This window comes from Scomber japonicus, chromosome 16 (assembly GCF_027409825.1).
Source record: "Scomber japonicus isolate fScoJap1 chromosome 16, fScoJap1.pri, whole genome shotgun sequence".
Taxonomy (NCBI): Eukaryota; Metazoa; Chordata; class Actinopteri; order Scombriformes; family Scombridae; genus Scomber; species Scomber japonicus.
The window spans coordinates 11,855,947-11,881,673 of NC_070593.1; the positions used below are offsets into that span (position 1 = coordinate 11,855,947).

The 25,727-nt window shown below is 39.9% G+C and overlaps 2 protein-coding genes across 2 annotated transcripts; one reads left to right on the plus strand and one right to left on the minus strand.

Annotated features, from left to right (window-relative positions):
• Positions 1–2,489: 2,489 nt before the first annotated feature.
• Positions 2,490–12,524, minus strand: otomp (otolith matrix protein). Its single transcript, XM_053335127.1, has 9 exons — positions 12,434–12,524; positions 12,090–12,226; positions 11,584–11,686; positions 11,247–11,432; positions 9,623–9,797; positions 9,004–9,071; positions 7,310–7,494; positions 6,791–6,962; positions 2,490–2,578 (listed from the first exon to the last, which is right to left on the minus strand). The coding sequence occupies exons 1-9, from the start codon at positions 12,522–12,524 to the stop codon at positions 2,490–2,492; spliced, it is 1,206 nt and encodes a 401-aa protein (XP_053191102.1).
• Positions 12,525–15,819: 3,295 nt separating this feature from the next.
• Positions 15,820–25,653, plus strand: acvr1l (activin A receptor, type 1 like). The gene is made up of 10 exons (XM_053335386.1): positions 15,820–15,948; positions 16,677–16,760; positions 19,627–19,881; positions 20,034–20,245; positions 20,779–20,878; positions 22,264–22,410; positions 23,150–23,425; positions 23,729–23,926; positions 24,042–24,172; positions 24,432–25,653. Exons 2-10 carry the CDS (start codon positions 16,688–16,690, stop codon positions 24,561–24,563), a joined length of 1,524 nt encoding a protein of 507 aa, XP_053191361.1. The 5' UTR covers positions 15,820–15,948; positions 16,677–16,687; the 3' UTR covers positions 24,564–25,653.
• The last annotated feature ends 74 nt before the right edge of the window (positions 25,654–25,727 follow it).

The window sequence follows — 25,727 nt, forward strand, 5'->3', positions numbered from 1 at the left end:
GAGATTCATGCTCCACTAGCAAAGACTCTCAGAGTGTAGGTTATTAATAAGAGCATGCCCTAACAACATTACAGAGCTACTGCCCCATGGAGGAGAGGAGAGGAGAGGAGAGAAAATAGGTGGAAGAAAAGACAGGGTAGGGTAGGAGAGGAGAATAAATCAGGAAAGAGGAGAAAAGAGGAGAGGAGAAAGGTGGGCATGAGGACAGGAGAGATGAAAAGAGACAGGACAGAAGGGGAGAGAAAAGGGTTAGAGGAGAAGAGAAATGAGACACGAAAGAGGAGAGGAAAGAAGTAGAGGGGAGTGGAGGAGAGAAAAGGAAACAAGAAGGAGGCAATGGGGATAGGAGAAATTAGGAGATGAGGGAAGGGAAAAAGAAAAAAGGGGACAGGAGAGGAGAGGAGCCAAAAAGATGACAGGACATGACGACATTATGCAGGAGAAGGGGTGGAGGAAAAAGGTGAACGTGAGGAGAGATAAAATGAAACAAAAAAAGGGAAGAGAAAAAATGTAGAGGAGAGGGGAAAAGAAAGGGTGGGGAGGAGGAGAGGATATAATGAAAGGAAAAGGGCAAGAAGGAGAGAAGGAGAAAGCTGGACTTGAGGAAAGGTGAAAAAAAGAAGAGGGTGGCAAGGAAGGGAAATAGGTATTGGGAGAAGAAAGAGGAAAAGAGAGAAAATAAAAGAAAGGAAAAGAGGTGGATGAAACTAGAGAGAAGGAGACACGATGGGAGGACACAAAAAGACGATAACAGATGAGAAAATAGGAGGAGAGGACAGGAGAGAAGAATAGAAACAAGAAAAAGAAAAGGAGAGGACAGAGGGAAGGAAAAGGAGAGAAGATGAGAAAGGTGGGCCAAGGGGAGTAGAGAAGATAAAAGGGGCAAAGAGGAGCAGAGGAATGAGAGAAGAATAAGAGGAGAAAGGTTGACATGGAGCCAGTAAACAAAGAAACAGGAGAGGAGAGGTGAACAATCGAGAGACGATAGAAGAGATGTGAAATGAGGAAAAACAGGAAGGAGGGAGTAGAAATTAGAAAAAGAAGATTATACAGGAGAAGCGACGAGGACACTGAGACAGCCAGACTGTGATGAGAAGAGAGGAGCCTCAGTAAATGCGCTATTTGGATCCCCCCGTGGCATTATACTGGTTATATTGGAAAAGTCATGATGCATGTGAGGTGCACTGCTGAGGACACAGCGCCATCTAGTGTTTGAGAACCACCGAGCCTGCATCCTCATGGCACACTCACTGTCACCCACACATACTATGCATAAAAACCACACCCCCCCCACCACCACCCCGACTCAGTGCTTTACACTCAAACAATCTTCTGCTAGCCATCATTTTTCAACCTGCTCGCGCATCATTATGGAGGCAACGTGCGCCGTCACACAAACTGATCTAAAAGCATATCTAAAATTGATAGCTAGTCTCATGAGCCTTTAGTGTGTGTGTGTGTGTGTGTGTGTGTGTTACCTCACTGGGACCTTTATAAACACTGACCTTTAAAAACTTTATTTCTAAGGTCTTGGTTGAGGTTAAGAGTAAGGTGTGAATTGAGGTTAGGGTTAGGGTTAGGGTTAGGCTGTCCATAATGAGTGGAAGTCAATGCAGTGTCCCAACAAGGATAGCTGTACAAACGTGTGTGTGTGTGTGTGTGTGTGTGTGTGTGTGTGTGTGTGTGTGTGTGTGTGTGTGTGTGTGTGTGTGTGTGTGTGTGTGTTACCTCACTGGGACCTTTATAAACACTGACCTTGTCAGGACTAATGGGGACCAAAAGCCCAGTGCAAATGAAGCACAACTTTATTTCTAAGGTCCTGGTTGAGGTTAAGAGTAAGGTGTGAATTGAGGTTAGGGTTAGGGTTAGGCATGAATTGGTTATGGTTAAGGTTAGGGTTAGGGTTAGGGTTAGGGTTAGGCTGTCCATAATGAGTGGAAGTCAATGCAGTGTCCCAACAAGGATAGCTGTACAAACATGTGTGTATGTGTGTGTGTTTGTGCTGCTTGGCTTGTATTGTGTAAGTGATCTGGGGAGCGTTATGGGAGCAGAGCGATAAGCCTGGTGTCACTGGCGTCTAATCATACTCCATGTTCCTTATCAGGGGGGTGAGAGGAAGAGGGGATGAGAGGAGGAAGGAGTGGAGATTTAAAGGTCTGCTGCACTAAAAGCGTATAAGGAACTAGAGCCAAGACCCATGTCCCGGCTCACCTCACCACCCACACAGAACAAACCCACCTTGTGTAAGAGGATCCACCACTTCGGTTTAACTTCCCAGTGTGTGCTTGCATTGTGTGGGTACATAGGCCACGTGTGTGTGTATATGTGTGTGTGTGTGTGTGTGTGTGTATGTGTGTTGGGGTTATCAGGAGTGCTAAGGATGGGTGGTAATTGAATAATGACAGTAACGCCTCTGATGGATTACCTGTCACTCTTCTCTCTTCTCTCCCTCCATCACTGTCACCCCTCCCTTCTATGCCGCTCTCGCCTCACAACCTCCGGTCAAATTGTCTGCCGTCCGTGCCGTCACCCGTGCCAGTCGAGATAAAGACGCCCGCAAACGCTTGAGCTGACACGCCTGCATGGATTTACGCTCACATCCTCACACACATTCAGAAGCATCTTGACATTCAACAGTAAGACGCTGACTATTCAGATATTTAGTGTGATGAAAACACTTACAGATACAGCTACACATTAAAAAAAATGACTTCACCTCCATCAAGAACAGCAGTCAAGTGTAAACATACACATTAATGCAATGGTTACATTCACATTTGATATGTCGCTTTGATTCTTATTTAGCTCAAAATACATCAATGCTTTTTCATTAAGATTGAAGTTTTTAGCTGTGTACACTTGCAACCTCTCAACAGGTGCTCATGTCAACACAAAGTTTTTTTTTACTTTGAGTAAGTTTTAGAAGCCTGAAAAGACAAAAATAAATCCAGTTATTTGCAATAGAAAAAAAGAGAAAAAGTTTTGCAATGTACGAATTGATTTATTCTGCTTTCCTTTGACACCCTGCACTATAATCAGAAATACTGATTTCCAAAAATGAGTGCAATAGGTTCAAGTTTTTATTCATCCATGTGCAATAAGTGCCCTTAACTTTCATACATAAACTGCCTCTCTCACACAGCTTTGTTTTTTTCTTTGCTTCCATCCTTTATTGTATCCTGAATCCCATGCATTGTACCAACACTGTCTTCATTTGTGTCATTGTGTTTTTATTTTCATTTAATTTTCATGGTTTTGTGTTCTCATGCTGCCTTGCTGCAAAAACAAATTTCCTGTTGTGGGACAATAAAGATCTGAACTGATCCTGTTAATCATCTTGCAAATCCTCAGATACCTCTTGTGTTGGACCCTCAGGTTAGGAACCATTGTACTGCTAATATAATACCAGAGTGATACTGGTTGCTATAGAATAAAATTAAGCTGATGTAGTAAGATGTAAGCAACATTTAGAAATTTGGAGCATGTGTGACCTAATTGTAGCTTCTTTATGTACTGTTGGGAAGTTTAATCTATGATAATGAGTTGTATTTTCTGAGATGGCTTTGTGTTTTGTACGTAAAAAGCAATAGCTATAGTATACCATACTATTATTTCATTGGACAGTTTTGTTGGAGAATAAGCATAGAGTGGCATGGGGATGGGGACATATTCAAACTAAGTTTTCCTCAAGTACCTGTTAGAATAAGTGTACTTTAATTACTTAGTATTTTGTTAGCCAGGGTGACACTCAAGCTGTTTTTACTTCTCCTGTCACATCTGTTCACTGCTGTTCATTTAAGTGCAAAAATAGAACTAGTAATTACTTTCCACCGATGACATTCGCACGAGCCACAAGCTTGAGAAGACTGTGTTTAGGCTGCATAAGTTATTTATTTGTGTGTTACAGCAAAAATAACCAGCAAGAGAGCTGATTGAAAGTGATTGCAGCTATCTGCTCCAATGCAGTTCAATCTACAGTATCTGCCATTATGAGCACAGACTTTCTCTAAAGGGCATTTTGTCCACGCTGAGTAAAGGTCTGTCTACGTGTGGCCACCAAGAGTATGATGGTGTGTCCCTGATTCATCTGTCTACTTGGGAGGTACATCTCACCACCTGAGTGAGCATTTGTCTCTCTCTATGCAGGCCTTTGTGCGTGTATGTGTTGTTTTTTTATTTTTATCTTCTTCTCCATTACTTCTGTTCCCTAACGTCTGAGAGGAAGCACACAGCACACATCTGAGTGAATGTGTGTGCAAAAGGAGAAAGACTGAGAGAGTGAGAGACGGGAGTGTGAGACGAAACGAGATGATATCAAGCAAATTCATTTCCACACAGATATCACATAGCAGTTTCAGGATAATTAGAAGTCAGCTAGAATGGAAGAGATGATTATTTTCTTTATCATCATTCATTTAATTGGTTGAAGTAAAGAAGGTTTTGCAGCTCTACACATTCAGGCAGTGAGAAGTATTTACATCAAACTTCTTTGTCAGACAAACAGTAAAAACAAACAGCACCAATGTTACGAACCAGAGTTGAATGAGTACAACAGATATAACCAGATGACAAAGATTTCTTTGCTGGCCACTAATGAGGTGAACACTCTCTGAAGAATTGTGGTAGTTTTCCATTTAGCATATTCACAGTTGGGGAGTTTTTGCCATCAAGAGCCAAAACATAACATATATGGTCAACTAGTGAGATGACATGTGGCTATGTTTTATTTCAAAAAGAGGATATTAGGTGTTTGTTCTTTTCAAAGCAGAGCCGTGCAAATTGAATACATTCTTTTGTTTACATCTGTTGTACTAGCTGTAACTCAAAGGACTTCTTTCTAGGATTATGAGGTCAAAAAACACCATTTGATGAGAAGATCATTGTCAGTTTATTGCTAAGCTCTGCAGTGCAGAACGTGAAAGAAAATCACAAAGGTGGAGACGGCAAGAGAAGCTCAGAATTACAGTCTATGAAACATTTTACACTACCCGATTCTCTATGTCAAGTAATCATTTAAACTGGCCGATGAGTTAAGAGCGATTCATCTTTACACTCTTTAATTACGGTTCCTTAAACATGCCAGAAAAATGACTGTGCATTTTTTGACAATAACCATTTCTTCACAGCACATTAATTCTGTAATACTTTTCTCTGTGGCAGTCCTCATAACAACACTACATATTGCATTGACTAATTTGCTGCTTGTAACACCAGCCTTGAACAACCTCCTGTGAGTAACTCTTAACCCCTGTCATTATCTGTGTCTCGCTATTGGTAGCAATGTTTCAGTATTTAAACGACATGTCATAGAAAGACAAGACAGGAGTCCACGTAGCCCCTCTACATGTTGCTACATAGATAATAACAGAAGCAGGAGAGCCAGAGAAGGATTTGGAGAGCAAATATAGGGAATTTCGGGTAACGGAAATGTTGTCACAGATGAGTAAATTATGAAAGCTTTTTCAGAAGATGTAGTCAGGGGTCACTTGAGGCAACCCAAGCCCTAATCCTTTTCTCCTAAATATACAGTATAGTGTAACAAAACACTGTGAACTGGCACAGTCCCGTCAACCACACCAGATGTGAGAAAGCAGTGATCCAAAGTAGTAAGCTATACAAACCATGGGAAAGCAGCAATCCTATCAACACACACACACACACACACACACACACACACACACACACACACACACACACACACACACACAATGACACATAAGCACTTGAACATGCAGACACATGCATACACTTTGCACACACTTTCTCTCATTCGCACACAAACAGTATACTATGCCAGACTGCCAATTAGGGCAATCATAGCTGTGGGAAAAAGTGTACACACAGACACAAGCACACAAGCACACACACACATACAGTAACTGAGACTTCTAAGCTCAAAGTTAATAGCACCCAGTTGTTCAGTGCCAGAGACAGACCCTGTGGGAGGGGGGTGAGGGGGCTACTGAATCTCATACTAATGCAGCAAGCCAAGAAGAACACTATTTCCCCACAAATGTACAGGGTAGGAGCTCATTTTTATATAACAGGATTTTCTTTTGTATGTCTAAATTTTTTGGGGACACTAATGTTTATGGATTAATTCCAACAAAATCCTCTTTTAAAAATGCTTTAAAAAGAGAAAATCTGTCAACGACATAAGAACTACAGCACTCATTAACCTGCGCTTCTTTTCTATACTATTGTTTTCTATTTTTATCCTATCTTCTCTATTTCCTACCCTTTCTTTGCAGTGTCATTTTTAAACCCATGCTCAATTTCAGGGATATTTTTCTGAAGTTTTTCTTATCCGATTAGCCCCTCTTAGCAACGTCCTACCCTGCCAGCCAACATATAAGAAGACGCACTAAGTTGGAGGAGGACGAGGACATAATGATTGAGAACTTGCGGTGAAATGCAAGGACAAAACAAATACAAAAAAGCCAAGCAAAAAAGGATGTGAGATGGACTGACAAAGGGACACAGATGGCAGGGAGGGAAGGCAGAATGGGAGGATGGAGACAGGGGTATGCGGTGGAAGTCTATGCGCTGGATGTCTTCCTCCTGTTCCATCAGCAGAAGCCTGTTGGTGGGAAAGCGCAATAATGAGAACAGCTGCAGTGGATACACAAACGTACACACACACACACACACACACACACACACACACACACACACACACACACACACACAACACACACAAAGGAGAAAACACTCCTCCAACCACCCACTCTTCAGCAGCAGAACCACATAAATACAGTACAAACACACAGAGACACATCATCACTCTTACCTTCACACTCAAAGGCCTGCAGCTTGGTGGTGTAAGAGGGGCCTAGCCAAGAGGTGCAGCTACCCAGAACCCTCTGCAGGTAGTGGGTGGCATCACTGAAGAGCAGATCGGATTCGCTGTAGCCTGCTGAGCTGAACAGACTGAAGCCCTCGCTGGCGTTGCCAAACACATTCTGCAGGAAAGAGAAAGTGTGTGACAGCACTTAATGTATGAGGGCATGCATAGATGTGCGTTGGCTTACATATGAGTGTGTTTCTTTGGGCCTGTGAGGACATGTGCGTCTCTGTGTGAATGCGTGTGTGTAGCCAGGGAATAAGCACAGGACGTATCAGTCATCCTGGCATCTCCCACACACTCACTAAGGAAGAAGGATGACAGTTTAGCAGATACCTATGTTCTGAGACATTTTGATCAATAAAACAGACTCTACAGAGAAATGAAAGAGACATAAACACACATATCTGAAGAAAAACACACACACATTTCAACACAGCTGATGCAATATCTGTCCAAACCCACCTGTAAGCGTTCCAGGTACTTCCAGACGCGGCACTTGTCCTCAATGCGCACCACCACAGCGTTAGCTGGGACGGCTGCCAGGTGGCAACGCTCATACTCATCCAGACCTGCCTCGCTTCCATCTGGACACAGCAGCTTCAGATCCTCAAGCTCCAGATCCAAGGCCCACGATTCCTGGTTCTTACCTTGGCAGGAGAAGAGTGCATATACATCAGATAAATAGTTCAATTAAATTTGAGGTGGCAGCCAGCAGCCAGTTAGTGTAACTTAACATAAAGACAGGAAGCATGAGGAAAACACCTAGCCTGGCTCTGTCCAAAGGTAACAAAGCCACCTACCACCACCTCTAAAGCTCACACACACACTAACATGTTATATCTGTGTGTGTGTAATGTATACAAAAACCGAAAAATCCTTATTATTGGAACTATTTTTTGGCTGGGTGCAATGACATCCTGGAGTCTTTGCTAGTTGTCAGCTCACAGTGACGACAAGACTCCAGGAAGTCCCAGCACCCAAGATATACCCCTGTTTTTGTGTAACCACCCTCACAACTTAGACAGAGCCAGGCTAACGTCTCCCCCCTGTTTTCAGTCTTTGTGCTAAGCTAAGCTAAGCTAAGCTAAGCTGCTGCTCACTGTAGTTTCATAGTTAATGGAAAGGCATGAGAGTGGAATCAATTTACTCTTGAATGAATGAGTGTATTTTCCTAAATGTCAAACTGCTGTGTTTCTTTGAGCCAGCTCAAAAGGTTGTACTCAAGGAAGCAGCATAACCAAGTATTAAGTCTTTGTTTTCTCAAGAAATGATATAATGTAATGTAATGTAATATTTTATTTACATTGCATCATCATGATTTTAAGCTGCCTATTAGCTTGTCGTAACAACTTTAGCTAGTTGTGATTTTGTCCACTCAATCATTTGCTCGTGACTCAAACAGTGAAAATCTCATATAAGCATTCATCTGTATGTTGACTCTTGACATACAATTTTTGAGTGAATTAGATGACTTCCTAAGAGTTTGAAAAGGAAACAAACCCCCATTTAACTAAACAAATAATTAAATGATAAATGGTAGACCACCTTGAAGCCACTTTCTGCATCCCTAAATAACAGCAGAGACCTTCTGTGTTTTCTTGACCTTCCTTAATTGTTCTGACTCCGGACATTTCTGAACCATATGAGAAAGCATGCTTCGTTAAACAGCTACAGTGTTTGTGGAGCCGGCGTCAAACTGCTACAACTCGACTGCACCGGCAGAGTCTGTGTAGCGTGACCACGATAATGATCACCATTAATTTTGGATGTTGCCCAAAGCAGAGGAGCAGATGCAGCAAACAGAGAATTAGGGCGTTTCAGTGCTGGACATAAGTGTCTGCACCTTTGCCTGTCCGTCTGTCTGTTTCTTTTTCTTTCTCACTGTTATTTTCCTCTTTTATTTTTATTGTTCATCTCTCATCTCTCTGTCTCACAAACACACGCATATCATTCACACATCACTTTCCTGTAATCTGCTGCACACTGTAATACTAAAAGAAATATAGTGAAACACTGACATCCTGTGTTGTGACAGGGACTAGCACACTCTGCTGGCACCAGATAACCTCATTATTAATCATTTAACTCATAAAATTATATTATTATATAATCTGTGGTGTAATCTCTAAAATTCTCTGCATAATTTAAGCACTGACCGTCCAAATTGTCAAAGACTGTTGTGTGTTTAACAAAGGCCACGTCACCGAGGTTCTCTGCAACACACCTGAAAGAAAACCACAGGGAAAAAAAACATAATCAGACACATTAAATCTAAGAATCCGTCAAAACATGCATAAAGTGGAAATCAGCACACTTAGGAATAAGTGAGCTCCCTCTGTGGCCTATTGAATTAGTTTAAACAGCTCCTGTGGCCCTTTTATTCTCACAACAGTGATATTATGCAGTCAATGTGTGAAACTGATATTAAAGAGCACAGCAATGTTATTTTGATTTGTTTGCATTCTTTTTTAATGAATGTACTTTTTGTCTGCTGCTTCCGTGTAATGTAAAATTGAATGCCTTATAGTGCAGCTCCTAGAAAAATGACACACTAAAATTATTACTCATTTGTCACTGTTTCATTATTTTTTATCATCACTATATTAGCTTTTATTCCACAGCAGGCAGCTGTAATTACTCACTACTTTCCTTTATGGAGACAATATGCTGAAAAGGATATTAAGTAGGGGAGACACAGAGGCTGTTGTAACAACTACACCACCTTTGGGTGCTATTAGTGCATTATTTCCAAAGTTATGAATGTCAGTGTTGTACCTCAGCGCCCCTGCCTCTCCATAGTGCCTCTCTCTGTGGTTGTTGGCACAGATGTGTCTGTCGTTCTCATCTCCTATACAGGCTTCGCACAGGTTCTTGGGGTTGTTTCCTCTAGGGTCGTGCTTGCGGTCTTTCACACCTGGTACACAGCTGTAGCCAAAGAAGTTTCCGACCGCTGGTGAAGAGGACAGAAAATAAGTGAGTAAATAGCCAAACATCCAGGGGCCACTTCCAACTTCTCCTGTACTTCTAAAAATGATACAAAAATTACATTAGGGCTTTTTAAATCAAAAGATAATGGTCTATTAGTTGGTAAAGGATGCACTATGGGAATTAGCTGTTGATTTTTCTCAGTATTAATTGTTTAATATCCAGTGAGTTGTGTATGAATGAGTATTTTTTAACAGAATTAGAAGACCACAAAGGAAATTGCTTTTCAACTTTTTGTGTAATCCTCAATAATTTGTGGTGGTTATGTGTGACATGCACTCTGTGTGAACATATAATAAAATATAACATATCACATTTTGCAAGGGATAGGATGATAAAGTCCTGGATTTATTTTCATTGTTTCCCTGATATTTTCACAGTCATCAACCATTTAACAAAGAAGAGACATACATGTCTGACATAAAGAAAAGTTACTAAATTAGCAAAAAAAATATAGAACTGATTTTAAAACACTGATAAAAGGTCAAACTGACATGATATAGAGAATGACCAAAGGTTAAACATAAAAAAATAGTGTCCATTTTCAAATGAACTAACTTAATTAACCAACAATATAATAACTCAAAGTTTTATCAAAACTACACATGAATACAACTAATTAACACTGTAGGCAGCAGTAAATTAAAAAAAATCTTTTTAAAGTACAAGGCTGATATATTCAATGTTTTTTTTACAGTCAAAAAGTCCAATGAAAATTCAAAAACTAATTAAGTGTATGTCTTTCAGTACTCACCAGCCCGTGGCACTCAGCCCTGAACCCATTTGTTCCTACTTAAGAAGTTAATTTTTAAAAACTGGTAACAAAAGTATTATTGAATTTCAAATTAAGGCCCATTTAGACTTATTTCCTAAAACAGCTGGAAACTGTAGTTTTTAGCAAACATTCATTAAACAGTGTATTTGTTTGGAACTATTTTCAGCTATAGATTAATAGATGTTGTGCTGTTATGAATACTTAACAGTCTTTAGACAACAGTGAAGATTTGTGGCACGGAGGAGTAAGATATATCAGGCTTTGGTTTCACAATACATGTTTATCAATGCAGCACGTAGTTCATTGTTGGGTTTAGTTTCAAGTTTGTTGAAAATAAGAGGTACGTAGATAAGCCTTTAAAATTTGCTGCTTTCCTCAACCGTCTTATGAAGAAATCCTGATCTTTCAGTGTGTCCCTCTTCTCATCATCACAGCCCCACACTCATCCAATCTCACATTCACAGGGAAAGCTGCACTGTTAACTGATTCTTCTCCTTTAACCTCCAGTCTCGTCTGTCCTTTCACCCCCTTGGTTCCACATAACTGCTTTCCCCCTCCTCCTTCTGAACCTCTCAGATACCGTACATGCACACATCATTCCTCCCTCAATCTCTCTTCCCCCTTCTCACTCTGTCTCACCTCTGGGGAAGTTGCACTGCTCCCCTACACTGATCTGGGAGGTGTTGACCAGGTAGCCAATGGGAACAGTCCACCCCACTGTGGTGCGTATGCCAGGGTGACAGGAGCTGCGCTCGTGCATCTCCAGCAGGGACAGGTCTGACGAAGAGCGACGAGCCAATGCCACCACGTAGTAGCTAATGCCATCTGGAGGAAGTGTTTTGGAGAGAGATAAGAGGGAAAAAGCAAGTGGGAATCATTTTTAAAAAACAGGAGAGATGTGTGAGAAAATGGAAACACTGTACAGAGTGAATTACATTAGATCAAATCTGCTGTAGAACTCAAACCTTGTACTTACCCACTCCATTGTGGGACTCTCCAGCTGCCAGCTCCAGGCCATGACATAGGCTAGCAGCATAGATATCATCTGCAAACATGGAGGCTGCGTCTGCTGTCCCATTCTGAGAAAAACATACTTTTGTTTCAAATGGCTCAAGGATGTTTCCAAACTATGGTGCTGAATGACAACAAATACATACAATTCACAAATGTGTTCTTATAAAATCCCTTCAGTGCCATCTGGAGCTGGAATTATCTTATAATTACACGTACAGTATCAGTCAAAAGTTTGGAAACATTTTCTCATTTAAATGAATGCCAGTCAGTACAAGTTTGACTGGCACCCAGCAGATTCATTATGTCTGAAAACGTATAAAACATATTAAGAAAGTTTAAGACAAGCAAAAGATTGTTGGAGGTGATCATATTTTTCAAATTCAATCTACAACCACTCACCTCACTAAAAGTTATTATTCTGACTTGATTATATTATAAATAAACATGAAAATAACACTGAACAGATACCTTGATTTTGTTCATGCAGTCTCTGCTGTTCAGGCCACGGACACATTGCAAAGTCCCTCTAATATTCCGAGCTGTGGCGTTCCCGGCCAGATCCAAACACTTCTGCTGCTGAGCATCAGATACTACGCACCAGGAGACTGAACAAAAACAGCAACAACAAAAAAGAAAAAAAAAGCGCTTCAAATTAAGTGATATCAAATGCAAATTTGGAGAAGAACACATGTAAAGAGCAAATGTAAAAATTTAAAAAAAAAGTCACCCTCCCTACCTTTTTAAACATTTTAAACATCTCTTTGAGCATGCATGAGTTATTATTCACCAAAAGCCTATTAAATATAATCTACCTGTAGATTTCTGATTGGAGATGCAGTGGACAGAAAGAAGAGGCACAAGGAGGAGGAGGGCTACTGACAGTCCTCTCTCTAGACGCTCCATTTCGGCTCTGGTTGAGAAAACTCCTTGGGATAATCTCTAATACAACAGAGAAGAGGAGCAGGTGGATTTCATTGGAGGCAAAAAAAAGAGTCACATGGGTACCCCCTCCTTCTCTTATAGCCTGGTCCTGTGACAGAGAGGAAAGAGGGGGGAGAGAGTGTAAAAGGTGGGAGAATGAGGCAGGTAGGCTGAATGTAGAAAGAAGAAAACGCTACATTATTCCTCTGTGAATAATCCTTCCTCCATCTCATGACAGCAGTATAGCATTTCCCCCTCCAATTATCCACTGAGATTTATCCCCAGTGGAGAGGATAGTGGAGGACACATGTAGGCTTGGAGCAGTTCAGGTCACCTGGCACAGACCGTCGACCCGGGGTCTTTAATTAAAAAAGCTGCGGACAATGTGTCTCTGTGCTGGATCAGTGTTCGTGGAGAATAGATACTGGCTGGGTCTTGCTCCGACTCACTGGAGACTGAAGCCCCAGGTAAGCTAGAACAAAAAGCAATGGCTATTGTTCACGGCCACGGGACCTAGTGGAGGAAAAACATATTGGCTACTTGACACTGTTCTCCCTTTTTGCACACACACAAATGCACATTCACACTCACTCACTGACATTTTTATTTACAGACGCTGAGCCAAGCAAGACTTAAATAAATCTTAGTAGTTAGAGCTTGTTGAACACACAAATTAAATGAATTAATTTCCTAATACAGCTATTAGTTACAGTGTCATGCAGTCTCAGATCTGCATGATTGGTCAGGAGATTGAAGGGTCATATTGGTTTTCATGCAGCTTTTAAGGGCTCTTTTTTTGTTGGGGGAAGGGTGAGGTAGGGTATCTGATCCTCAGCGTGCATGGATGAAGGAACAGGGAAGCACAGTGGTACTTTCTAATGTGTACTGTAATGAGATGTGTAGTTATCCAAGATATCCAGCGAGAGTATACAGGAAATTGTAAGCCAGTTAAATCTTGACATGTCTTGTCACAATAAATATAAAGCATTAGCTGTTTGAAATGTTTTATTTAGCAAAAGTGCATCCATTTTTATGATATTAGTGAAAGTGATTATTCTCTTGCAATTCACACTAGCTGGAATGTCTCTTGGCAGTGGAAACATGCCAAAAAGAAATGTAATCTTTCTAATTGAATGTATTTCTCTAAATATCTCATATCTAATATCTAAATGCTAAGTAATTAGACTTTTTCATACAGTTAGTTAGTGGGTTAGGATCGATTCCTGAGAGGTGCAAAAAGATTTACATTATGAACTTCATTTTGATGTAGTCTGTCAGAATAAATAAACAGTGGATCATACAAGAAGCCACTTTGATTACTGATTCACAGAGAATCAAGCATTCATTTAAATGTAACCAAAACTACACCATACCAGATCTATATGTAGCTATAAATGTTCCAGAAAATAACGACGACCGAGGCAGTTACACTTATCAATTAAACATATCCAAACAAAAATTCAGTCATATTGAATCACTTTGTAATATCAAAAGTGTTATTTTCAAAACATTTAAGTAAGAAAAAAAACAAGAATGTGGATTATTGGTTTACGTAAGTACACTATTAAATAGTCAGCAAGACAATTATGTCTAAAAACTGTCAATAATGTAAAATAAATTGTATTACAGTATCAGTCATAATCAATAGTTATTATAGGATTAAGGAGACTAAATATTTATTGACATTTTTCATCAGGATTTGTCTTTGGGGGATGTAATAATTAGTGTCTTTGTAGCTGTTTATATTCCATTTGATTACCAACTGAATATTCACCCACACAAACTGAACTGTTATACAATTGTAAGATTTAAAGATTTAGAGTTAAAATTAGAGATTCCATGACTTCTCCCCTGAAGCTGTTACAGTGGTCTGAGTCATACAGTTTGTTTTTGGAGGAGACTCTCATCCACCACCCCTCTTCAAAATCTAAATTTAGGCTACATGGAGAGATTAATGTGACGTAATTTAATGGTATCTATTACCTAATGGTTGTATTTAAAACCGTAAAGTACTAATGTCATAATTTAAAATAATGTTTCCACATATTTGCATAGTTTAGTCTATATATAGTAGATACTTATAAGTAAAGGTTAGCTTAAGTGTATAAGTATTACACTGTAATCAATCCATTAATCTGTAATGCAAGTATCTGAATGTCACAGCATTAGTAAGCTATTAGTGTACATTTAGGTCATTTAGACAGTATGTTTTACATCTTATTTGAACATTGGTATCAGATAAATATAATGAAATAAAATAAAAATACATACCTTAAAATATAAATATTGATTGTGACAGTATCTAAAAACTGCACTAAGTGGTATTGAGTGAGTTGTAGTAACCTAGTAGAAGTATGGTGTTGGGAAGTAACTCGTTACATGTAACTACTTGCATGTTACAGCGTTACATAATTTAATTACAAAATAAATGTTACCGTAATCCGTTACAGTTACTTTGGAAAACATTGATGATTACAAAGGGTTTGACATCTGATATCAAAATTTTGCTCAGAAGGAGGGTTTTTCCTCATTTTTAATATTGACCACATTACTGAATACATATGTTGCTGTTTTTAATTCTTTGAAATCAATTTTTCTATATTTTATAAATAAATCATGATGTGGGCTTATTTGGAGCACACATGGGATTAAATGGTGTCACAGTACCAATTAAGCCCATGCCAGACTTTTGACTTTTTCATAAAATATCTTTATTTTATATTCCAAAATCTACATGAACTAGTGAAATTTTCAAATGAGAGGTACATCCTGCTTTATAAGAAATGATCTCCCTTATAATTTATGTCAGTATCAATGAAAAACACCTGGAATTTAGGTGCTTAATGGGTACACTTACAGTTGAAACAGTTTATTAGAAAATTAGAAAAGTAATCAAAAAGTAATCAAATGTAATAAGTTACATTACTTTGATTAAGTAATTGAAATAGTTATATTACTTAAAACGTTTTAAATAGGGTAACTATAGTAATCTGTAACCTATTACATTTCCAAAGTAACCTTCCCAACCCTGTAGAAGAAGTAGTAGTAGTACTATTAAGTACAGTACTTGAGTAAATGAAGCCTTACTTGATTCTACTTATCCCAGTTAAAAAGGTTTTTAATTGATGTTCAAGTTATTCCCACTTCATAGCAAGCAAAACTAATATCACAGGTGTTATGCTTATTTTCGTCTTCAACCTGTTGGAGGACTCCTCTGTCCCACAATGCATCTCGTCGATAATATTTTGGTGACGTCATGTGTGGCAGTAACAGGCAGTGGGTGGGCTGGGCTGCGCTGCTCACGGCTTCTCACATCGCAAATAATACTAATAACTTCATTCAAACTTGATATACGGACACACAAACATCGCAGAATGAGTTAAAAGCTGTGCTCCGTGTGTGCCAGGTAGGTGGATGTTTTGTATCGCTCGCTTTTTGCCCGGCTGCCAGACTGCCTCTTTGTGCTGTGATACTGCAGCTAGCTTAGCTTAGCTCGCAGCAGCATCAGGCAGCCGTCTGTCTGACTGGCGCCTCCGAGGCGCCTGTGGACGGCCAATAAACCCGCTTGTTAATGGCCTGTTGGCTACAGCAAACAATCAGGCCTCCAGTCTGCGGTGTTTACTAAGGAGAAGCTGCTGATAGCTTTTCTCTATTATGGGCTTGACGCTAGAAACAGGGGCTGTGACATTGAAATGTAAGGTGTGAAGTCAGCTTCACCTCAGTTGTTGTAAATGCTGCAATAACTGTCAGCCAGCAAAGCAACAACAAATGTTACCACTGAAGTCATCAGTAGTAATTAGCTCGTCCATCATAAAGTCATCGTCAAACCATATGATCATATTGAGTGAAGATGAAGTCATTTTCTTTTTAACTACTATTGCAAGTGATCCCATGTGGCTATTTTAGAAATGGTTGCAGTTTGCATAATTAGTTATGTGTATGAAATAAAGATTTCACAGAGACAAACTGAGGACTCTTTAGTTCTGCCATTATGAGATGTTGCTTCCTTTTTGTCTGAAGCATTGGCAGGGATCATCAGTAAACACAGAAGGGGGTAAATGTAATTATCCTCTTTGCAAGAGTGTACTCATTTGAACTCTCTCTGGCTCTTCTCTTATTCCCTCTCTTCTTCAGTGCACTGAAACATGGGTTGTTGCGGTGCCCACGTCCTCCTGCTGCTCTTGCTACAGGCCCTGCAGACATCGGCAGAGGGCTCAGGTATAATGCTCATTCTTTATGCTCTTTCACTGCCCCCTCCCTTTACTATAGACCCATTTTGATCTTTTTCAGGGGGAGATAGCAGGTCAACAGCATACGCCACATAGGAGTGGTATACATAATCTGAAAGCTGGCAATTTGTTTTTCTACTCTAGTTCTCATCATAAATCTGTAATAAACATTATGTTTTGATTAGGCATCAATTCAGATTTTGGGAGTGTATAACGGCTTAAAACATTATGTTGGAAGTGTATGAATGCCATTCCCCTGCTCCATTGTGTCTAGTAACTTTCTGAGTTGATAGACCAAGACCTTGAGAAACTCCATAAAAAATTCATGCTGTGATTTGATACATTTGGAGATTTCTTTTTAGGGTGATGGGGAGCACTTCTATTCTATAAATTGCTCAGAAGCCTGCTTATTGTCAGTACACCTAGAAAAGCCTGCATCCTGTGAACATGTGAATGCTCTAGGTCTGTAGTATGTGGCTGTAAAGTTTCACGAGGCTGTGATTATACTGGAAGTCACAATAAATCATTTTATACAGTGAAGTCAAATTTGCAATGAAATGTCCACTATGGGGAATAACATCATCACACATGAATACAATTTTACAAGAGTCTCAGCTTTCCAGTCATACCCAATTTATGCGCTTCCAAGAGACCAGAGACCCCAGTGTGCAGAAATATTCAAATACACTAAACGCTGTTTTTAGAATAGGTGAAAATAACAAACCTGCATGTTTTTTTTTTTGCCCAAAACTGCATGGGATTAACATTAAGTGGGCATTGAGTTGTTCCCAACAAGTTAGCATGACTTAGTTGTTGCCAGTGGATGCCTTAGGTCATCTAGTTTCTTGTGATATCAGAACCTTCACTCTAGCTTTAAAACTGAGCCCATTTACACCTCTGAAAGACAGTAATGTCAGTGAGGACTTCAGCGTCCTTGTGTGGCGTTAAAAACAGTTAAAAAGTGAGGTTAAAAACAGTTTGCAGACAGAAATGACTCATCTTTTGTCTGTTCATGATTTGCACTCACACCAAAAGATGATGAGTTATTATCTCACTGGCAGCTGTTATTTCTAGTGAGGACTGAGGACTAATCACCCACGTCTATGACAGCAGGGAGTCACGCATTGCCGTGACGCCCAGAGTGATGATTTGAAGCTGAGCTATGTGTAAGGCACATTCAGACACTGACATTTGTTACCATCCAGGTGCCACAACGGCCATGTAGCTCACCACTTTGCAATGTCACAAAAAACACAATAGTGCCTTTTAAGACATTTATTTATATATTTATTAATCATTTTGTGGCATTTTTAACTTTAGTGAACAGGTGATTGTTAGGTCAGATGTGAAACGTGATAACCACTTGGCCACCAGAACGCCCCAGAAAAACAACATATTTCCCAAAGCAAAGCAGCGACAGCTTCACAGACTGTATATCATGATTGCAAATGAAACAAACAGAAAATGAGCTGGCTTGATTGGTTTCATTAAGCACAATTATGTGTTTCCCGCAGCTCTCATTATCTACATTGTGTAAAGCCTCTTTTAGGAAAATTCGTGATCTTGGGTTATACAAATAAAGATAAATAAAAGCGACTTGACTTCATCCTCTGCATCTGGAGCCCATCATTGGCTTCTTTGTATAACTTTGCTGAATAAAATCTGAAATCAGGGAAATGTGATACGAGTGCTACTCTGGCCTTTTTGTTTGTTTGAAATAAATCACTGAAATGTGCGTGCCATTAGTAGTTGCAGTGGAATCTGCAATATGAATGAGTAAAAACTAGATCAGAACAACTCACCTGCTGCTCATTGTTGTGGCTTTTCAATAGGCAGTGTTTGTTATTTTTAGTCTTGTAATCCAGAGTTATTACAATGTCATATCCTGTCAAAACAACTTGCTATGGGCAAATATTTGTTCCACTGAAGGAAAAAGTGATGTTTCTGGTTTAGTGATCATTTGATTAAAGTACCGATATGTAATACATTTACTGTAGCAACACATGAAATAACCATGATATGTTATCAGAGATTAAGAAAACATGCTAAGTTGAAATACTGGCTTCTCCGACTGTAATACTACAGCCATTTCTTTGCAATTTGTGCTCTGGTGTAGAACATCTGTTTTTGTTTTGGCCTGTGTGATTTGGCTTATTCAACCTGCTCGTGGTGCTGGTGCATAATTTTAACACATTACATGCCACTGCCACATAATGCGGTGTCAAGAGTTTGTGGTCATTTCACATATTTCTGTGAGATCAAGTTGACGCCCATTCCGACACCCCAGGTTGCCAGATATGAAACAACAGCACACAAACACAGCGTGCTGCAGCCATGGAAGCAAGCAAACAAACCGGATCAACTGAGATATATTCCTCCCGACCTAAAAACCCCTGAGCTTTAAGTCTGGGGAGAAGGGGACGAGTGGAGACAACTCTCCAATATATTGAATTTGGACTGCAGTAGCCATTTTAAACACTTGCTGTCAGGGTTACTTATTTCTCCTTTACATTCAGCTAGAAGAAAAATGGACTTTATTAGGGTTGTTTGAATCAGAAACTTTGTACATTTGTTATTTGATTATTCTTGTCACAGTTTATGGAGACTTAATTTTGAGCACAGTAAGAGTCCCATCTCCCTGGTGACAATTGCTGGAGGATGACAGGACCACCCACTGCTGCGTGTCTGTCTTATAGTGTGAACGCACAGTCACTTTATGCGTGAGTGAGAAACTCAGTGAGACAGAAGTCTTACTGTCTGTTTTGCTGCCTTAAATAAATCCACATTGTGTGTCTGTTTTTATGCACTGCAGAACAGCAGGAGAGTATAATGAACTCCTATCATCTCTTCCACAGATGGACAGTTGGTGTGTCTGTGTGATAGCTCCAAATGCCTGCAGGCCACGCAGTGCCATGGTACGCGGTGCTTCTCCTCTGTCAATGTGGGCAGCAGCGGGGTGGAGTTTGAGCGTGGCTGCCTGGAAGGGCTGGAGAAAATCCGTTTGCATTGCTCCACAGCTCCGTCCTTCCACCAGGCTATTTTCTGCTGTGCCCAGGACATGTGTAACAGCAACACCACCAGGAGCTATCTGATGTCTCTGCTGCCATCAGGTACATATAAACTAGTAACCTACAAAAAAAAAACCCATCTTCAGTAGAGAAGTAAATCATCAAGCAAAATCTGTTCATGAAATATTGTGGCACTATTCTACTTTTCCTGTTTCTTCAATCTAAATCTATCTCTTGTCTACTCCTACCCACAGTCCCAGAAGGAGAGCCAGTCCGGTATCGTGTAGAGATGCTGGCTCTCTTTGTACTTGGTCCTGTGGTGGTTCTGGCTCTGCTTTCTGTAGTGTCTGTACTGGCCTGCAGGAGGCTTCACCATGGCCGTCTGCAGAGGCTGCAGGAGTTTGACACCGAACAGGGAGCCATAGACGGCCTCATCACCTCCAATGTGGGAGATAGCACTTTAGCGGTAAGAACAACAGACGGTCCTGAAAAAGAAAGCACAGAAAAGACCGCAAAAGAAATAATAATAATAACTTAGAAATGTGGTTAGTTGTGGGTAAACAGTTGTTTTGCCAGCTGTTTACCTGCCTCATCCTTCAGATATCAAGTTTGTTGGGTAATCTTAAAGTCCTGATTAATTCATTCATATAAAATTCTTGGCTTTCAGTGGTTCAGATTTAAGTCAAATATTGGTGTTTTTTAAATATTTTTTTAATTTACCTTTTTTTTTTTAATGCTGTGATTTCTTGGTGCACTCTGCTTTTATAGGAACATACATTAAACAATTCATGCAGACAAGAGCTGTGTTTATTTTTCTATTAATCTTTAGCTGATAAAAATCTGTAGAATTTAACCCTCAAATTTAATTGGTGTAACTTGCAGAGAGCCTGATTATAGTGTTTTGGTCACAATCATTTTCACTATTATTTCCAGCTTAATCAGGCACATCATTTCTGTTGTGACATACGCAACTAAACTGATATCCGTCTCTTTATTCAGGACCTGCTGGATCACTCATGTACTTCAGGCAGTGGTTCAGGTCTTCCCTTCCTGGTCCAGAGAACTGTGGCCAGGCAGATCAGTCTCATGGAGTGTGTAGGTAAGTACAACAAACCACAGTAAACATCCTGCCTGTGGACAGACTTATTAGCATTTACCTTTTTGCTATTATCAAAAGCAAATCACAAGCAAATTCTTAAGTAGCTGATCAGGTATAAGTTCAGTGAGAAACAGTGCTAGACAGAAGTCTTTTTTTTTTAAATTTAAAGTAAGTACAATTGGAAGTAGACCAGTTCATATAAAACCCAATAAACAATAAGAAAGTAGTGAAACAATCAACCGTGTTAAAAGTGTTGAGGTGTTCATGGATGAGCTAAGTTTTCAGGCATGTCTTAAATACACAGAGAGAGAGTCAGTACAGTGTGTGGAGTTGGAGAGATCATTCCACCATCTCAGAAACACAAACAAAAATGGTCTGGATAGGGATTTCATATTTATCAGTTGACTGATTTAATTAAAGCTCTACTGAGGAAATTCATGTCACAAACGAAAAAGTTATTGACAAATCTGTCAATTATATACTAGATTAATTGTTTGTCTAGAATGTCAGAAACTAGTAAACACTCATTAAAATGTTCCCGAGCTTACAAGGTCACATCCTCACATTTTGTTTTGTCTGCCCTACAGTTTAAAAGCCTGTAATTTAACATTTACCATCACTTAAGACAAAGAAAAAGAGGAAGTCCTCACATTTGAGAAACTAAAACAAGTTTCTCAAATGATGTCAGATTTACAAGTAACCTGGGTCACCAACCACAAAGCAAATTGTTTCCATTAGTTTCTTTATAGTCAGGAGAAAGAAACACCTACTCAGCCGCTTATCTGCTGAACATCAGCAGTCATCCTTTGTCAGTCAGTCTTGAGTCATTCACACCACTCACAGACTGCAGTCCTTCACGCTCAGTTTCAATCTGCTGCTCATCTTAGTTCCTTTGAATGACTGTAGCCTGTAACCCGTATAAAGATACAAATCAGACAGAGGTGTTAAATATATACAATGACAGGTTAACAGTAATGATAGTTACATTATTTTTGACTTAACTGTCAACCTATGGACCTATCATTTCCTTTTTCTTTCCATTTTTGTGTCGACTGTTGTTCAAGATTACAAGACTTGGGAGAGGTTGTTGATATAAGGTTTACTCATTTTCACAGTAACTGACAAATTTCAATTTGAGTGTTCAAATAAAAGTATGTAGGTCACATGCCTTGGGATCCTGTTTTGTACCACAGTACCATATAGTACAGTTTGTACCAGTTTGGAATTGGAAAAATGTGGCGTTGTGCTGTTGATACATCAGATGTGTGTCTGTGAGAAATCAGACACTGCCTCTTAGTTTAAAAAAAATGTAAAACTCATAGTCCTGTATATTTATTCTGACTTTCTCTACTTTTATCTCTCCTTTTCTCACCCCTGTTTTCAAGGCAAGGGAAGGTATGGAGAGGTGTGGCGAGGCCAGTGGCAGGGGGAGAACGTGGCTGTTAAAATCTTCTCCTCAAGAGATGAGAAGTCCTGGTTCAGAGAGACTGAGATCTACAATACAGTGCTGCTAAGACATGAAAACATACTGGGTGAGTCTGTTGCAGGAAGAAAATATCAGATTTTCAGATCAGTCAGAGTGAAGTGGGAAAAGGCTGATTCAGGAAAATAGATGTTTCTTACTCTAAAAAATGACATTTTCTTGTATTTTGCTTGAGTTTTATCAAATAAAAGCTTTTTTGGAAGCTAAATCCATCCAGAAGGTGTGTTTTATATAAGGCCTGGCTGATACTAGATTTCTGGGGCCAATGCAGATACCGATATTATATCGATAAACCAGTTGATGATTAATAAATAAATAAATAATACACACACTAACACACACACATTTTTTGCAGTGTTCCCTCAAATGTGGTTATCAAACACATGTGACGAAGATTTGTAATGATATGATATTTTTAGTTAACTTAATTGTATAAAATGACATCAATACATTTTACTGGAAATGTAATAATTATAAATAACTATTTAGAAAAACAAAAGATGGAAAATGAACAAATATACAAAAATGCTGCCTATATAACAAAAAAAAAAGGGTGCATATAGTAGCGGTATATCTGTGATCGGCCAATATTGGCTGATCAATCCAGCTCTAGTTTTACACGTTGCTTGTCTTTTTTAACTTCAGGTTTTTTGTTTTAATTTTACTTCCTTAACGTGCAGCCTACCTACTGATTAAAACATGTGAACAGAGAGGGTGGAAGCAATAATACAGTAACACCTCTGCATCATAATATATTGATTTATTTCTTCTTCTTTCCTTCCTCCAAGGCTTCATGGCGTCTGACATGACTTCTCGTAACTCCAGCACCCAGCTGTGGCTCATCACCCATTACCATGAAAATGGCTCACTTTATGACTACTTGCAGCGAGTTGCCGTGGAGACGTCGGAGGGCTTGGCCATGGCAGCATCGATAGCGTGCGGCCTGGTGCACCTGCATACAGAGATCTTCGGCACAGAGGGGAAACCTGCCATCGCACACCGGGACCTGAAGAGCAAAAACATCCTTGTCACAAAGGAGCTGCGTTGCTGCATTGCAGACCTGGGTCAGTCATTTAACGGCTGATTTGTTTTTATCCACTATTTTTCAGACCTTTCTATACTGCATCTTATTTTGAAATCTTCATTTTTCATAACATGCTTTTTTTGATTTATATTATTATATTATATATTATACATGTATATCATTTATATACTGTTATAATGCTGGCTGTACTAAACATAGTCAAAGTTGAGGCCAGTGTAAGATAAAGACGTTTTTTCATCATGCAAACATATGGTTTACTGTATGTACAGGGTAGATCTTTCTGATATCTTACCTAAATAACATATATTTTTGTATGTTACAGGGCTGGCTGTGACACACTCCCAGGCAGACAACCTGCTGGATGTGGGCAACAATCCGAAAGTGGGCACCAAGCGCTACATGGCCCCCGAGGTGCTGGATGAGACCATACAGACAGACTGCTTTGACGCCTATAAGAGAGTGGACATCTGGGCCTTTGGGCTGGTGCTGTGGGAGATAGCAAGACGCACGTACAGCAACGGTGAGTGTCACACTTGCAGTGAATTTTAAGGACTTAACAGGACACAAGGACATCCTCTGGTACCAGTTACGTTACTTGGATCGGTTCCACTCATTTCTGCCATCTCAATTTCCAGGTATCGTCGAGGAGTACAAGCCTCCGTTCTACGATCAGGTGCCAAATGATCCCAGCTTTGAGGACATGAGGAAGGTGGTGTGTGTGGAGCAGCAAAGGCCTTTCATTCCCAATCGATGGTTCTCTGATCCGGTGAGTAATACTTACATTAATAATTAATTTACCCTTTATTTTATTTGACCAGTAACATCCACCACTGCTGTGTAATCTAGTTTTATTGGCAGATTGCCCTTCAAGAGGCATGACAGATTTGAACCCCTGAGTGCCCTTACACATCTGAAAGCTCCCGCAGTCACATTGATTATGGAGCTTCTCCTCACTGTAGGTGTGTCGCTGCATGGATCTCCTGTTATTTCCCATCCTCTTAATCATCTGTTTTTCCCCCTCTCAGACACTATCTGCTCTGGTGAAACTCATGAAGGAGTGCTGGTACCAGAACCCATCTGCCAGGCTAACAGCACTACGCATCAAGAAGACCCTGGACAAGATTCACAGCTCTCTGGAGAAGGGCAAGGAGTCGTGAGAGGGGAAGAGTAGCTTCAGAGGCAGCTGCCTGATGTCAGGGCTCGGCTCCGAGAAGAGCCCCTTGTTTGTTGAAAGAGAAAGGACGATAACGGAGATGGACAGCCTGAGGAAAGAGTTGTTAAAGTGTCATCCAGCCTCATTTTTCTCTTGCTCTCTCATACTTTCTCTTCCTTTCTCTGTGGTTGCCTTCCACTGACATCCTTCTCTCTGACTTGAAGCCCACACAGACCTGTCTTGTCTGACCAGCCAGCCCTCACTATGGGACATAAATCAGTTGCCAATGTGTTCGCACTGACATGAACTGTGGACTGTTACTGAGTGTGAAGAACATGGATGGCATATTGTAGTATCCCATCCCGATGCTTTAATACCCATTTAAGACTGCTCTGGGTTTGGCCTTCTTAAACACTAAACACTTACAATTCAATTTCTGATCCCCTGCCAGTGTTTTTGGCGTGTGGTCGTGGCATTCTGCTCAGAGACAATCAGAAAGAGATTCACTCATTTAGCTTTATTAGAACATGCCAACGCTCGCCACAGACACACAAATGTGTTCACCTACAAAAGGAAAAGAGCCAATAGAATCAAAAAATGTTTTTAAAACTTTTTAAAAATAGTATGATATTTATGTAATAAATCTCCACTGCTACCACACTACTGAGGATATGTAAGACTGATGTAAGACGGCATATGAAACTGACTGTATACATATATAGGCATTTACTCTACTGGACATTCTGTACCCATATTGTCATTATTGGAGCTAGTAGGAAATTATTTGTCAAATAGTGGAAAAGGGTAGGAAAATTGTTCCCGCTGAGCTTGTTTGGGAAAAACAGGATACAACACTACAGATAACACGTTATACTGGTGGTTCCTGAAGTAGACACATGGTAAGTACCTGCCAATAGGAATTAGTCTGTATCTTATAATAAGAATATGAAATTAACTGATCCTCTTTGCCTGGCACACTTTATAAACTCACTGTGGCTGATTTAAAGTCTTCTGTGCAAGGAGAGAGGATTAAACTAAGACTTGTTTATAGTAGAGCTGACTTTTCTTTCTTTTTTTTTTTAAAGATAAAGGAGTTGAAGTCTTTTTCTGTAGTGAGCTGGGCCTCCATTTACTCCTCATCTCCCATCATGCCACACTGTACGAGCTG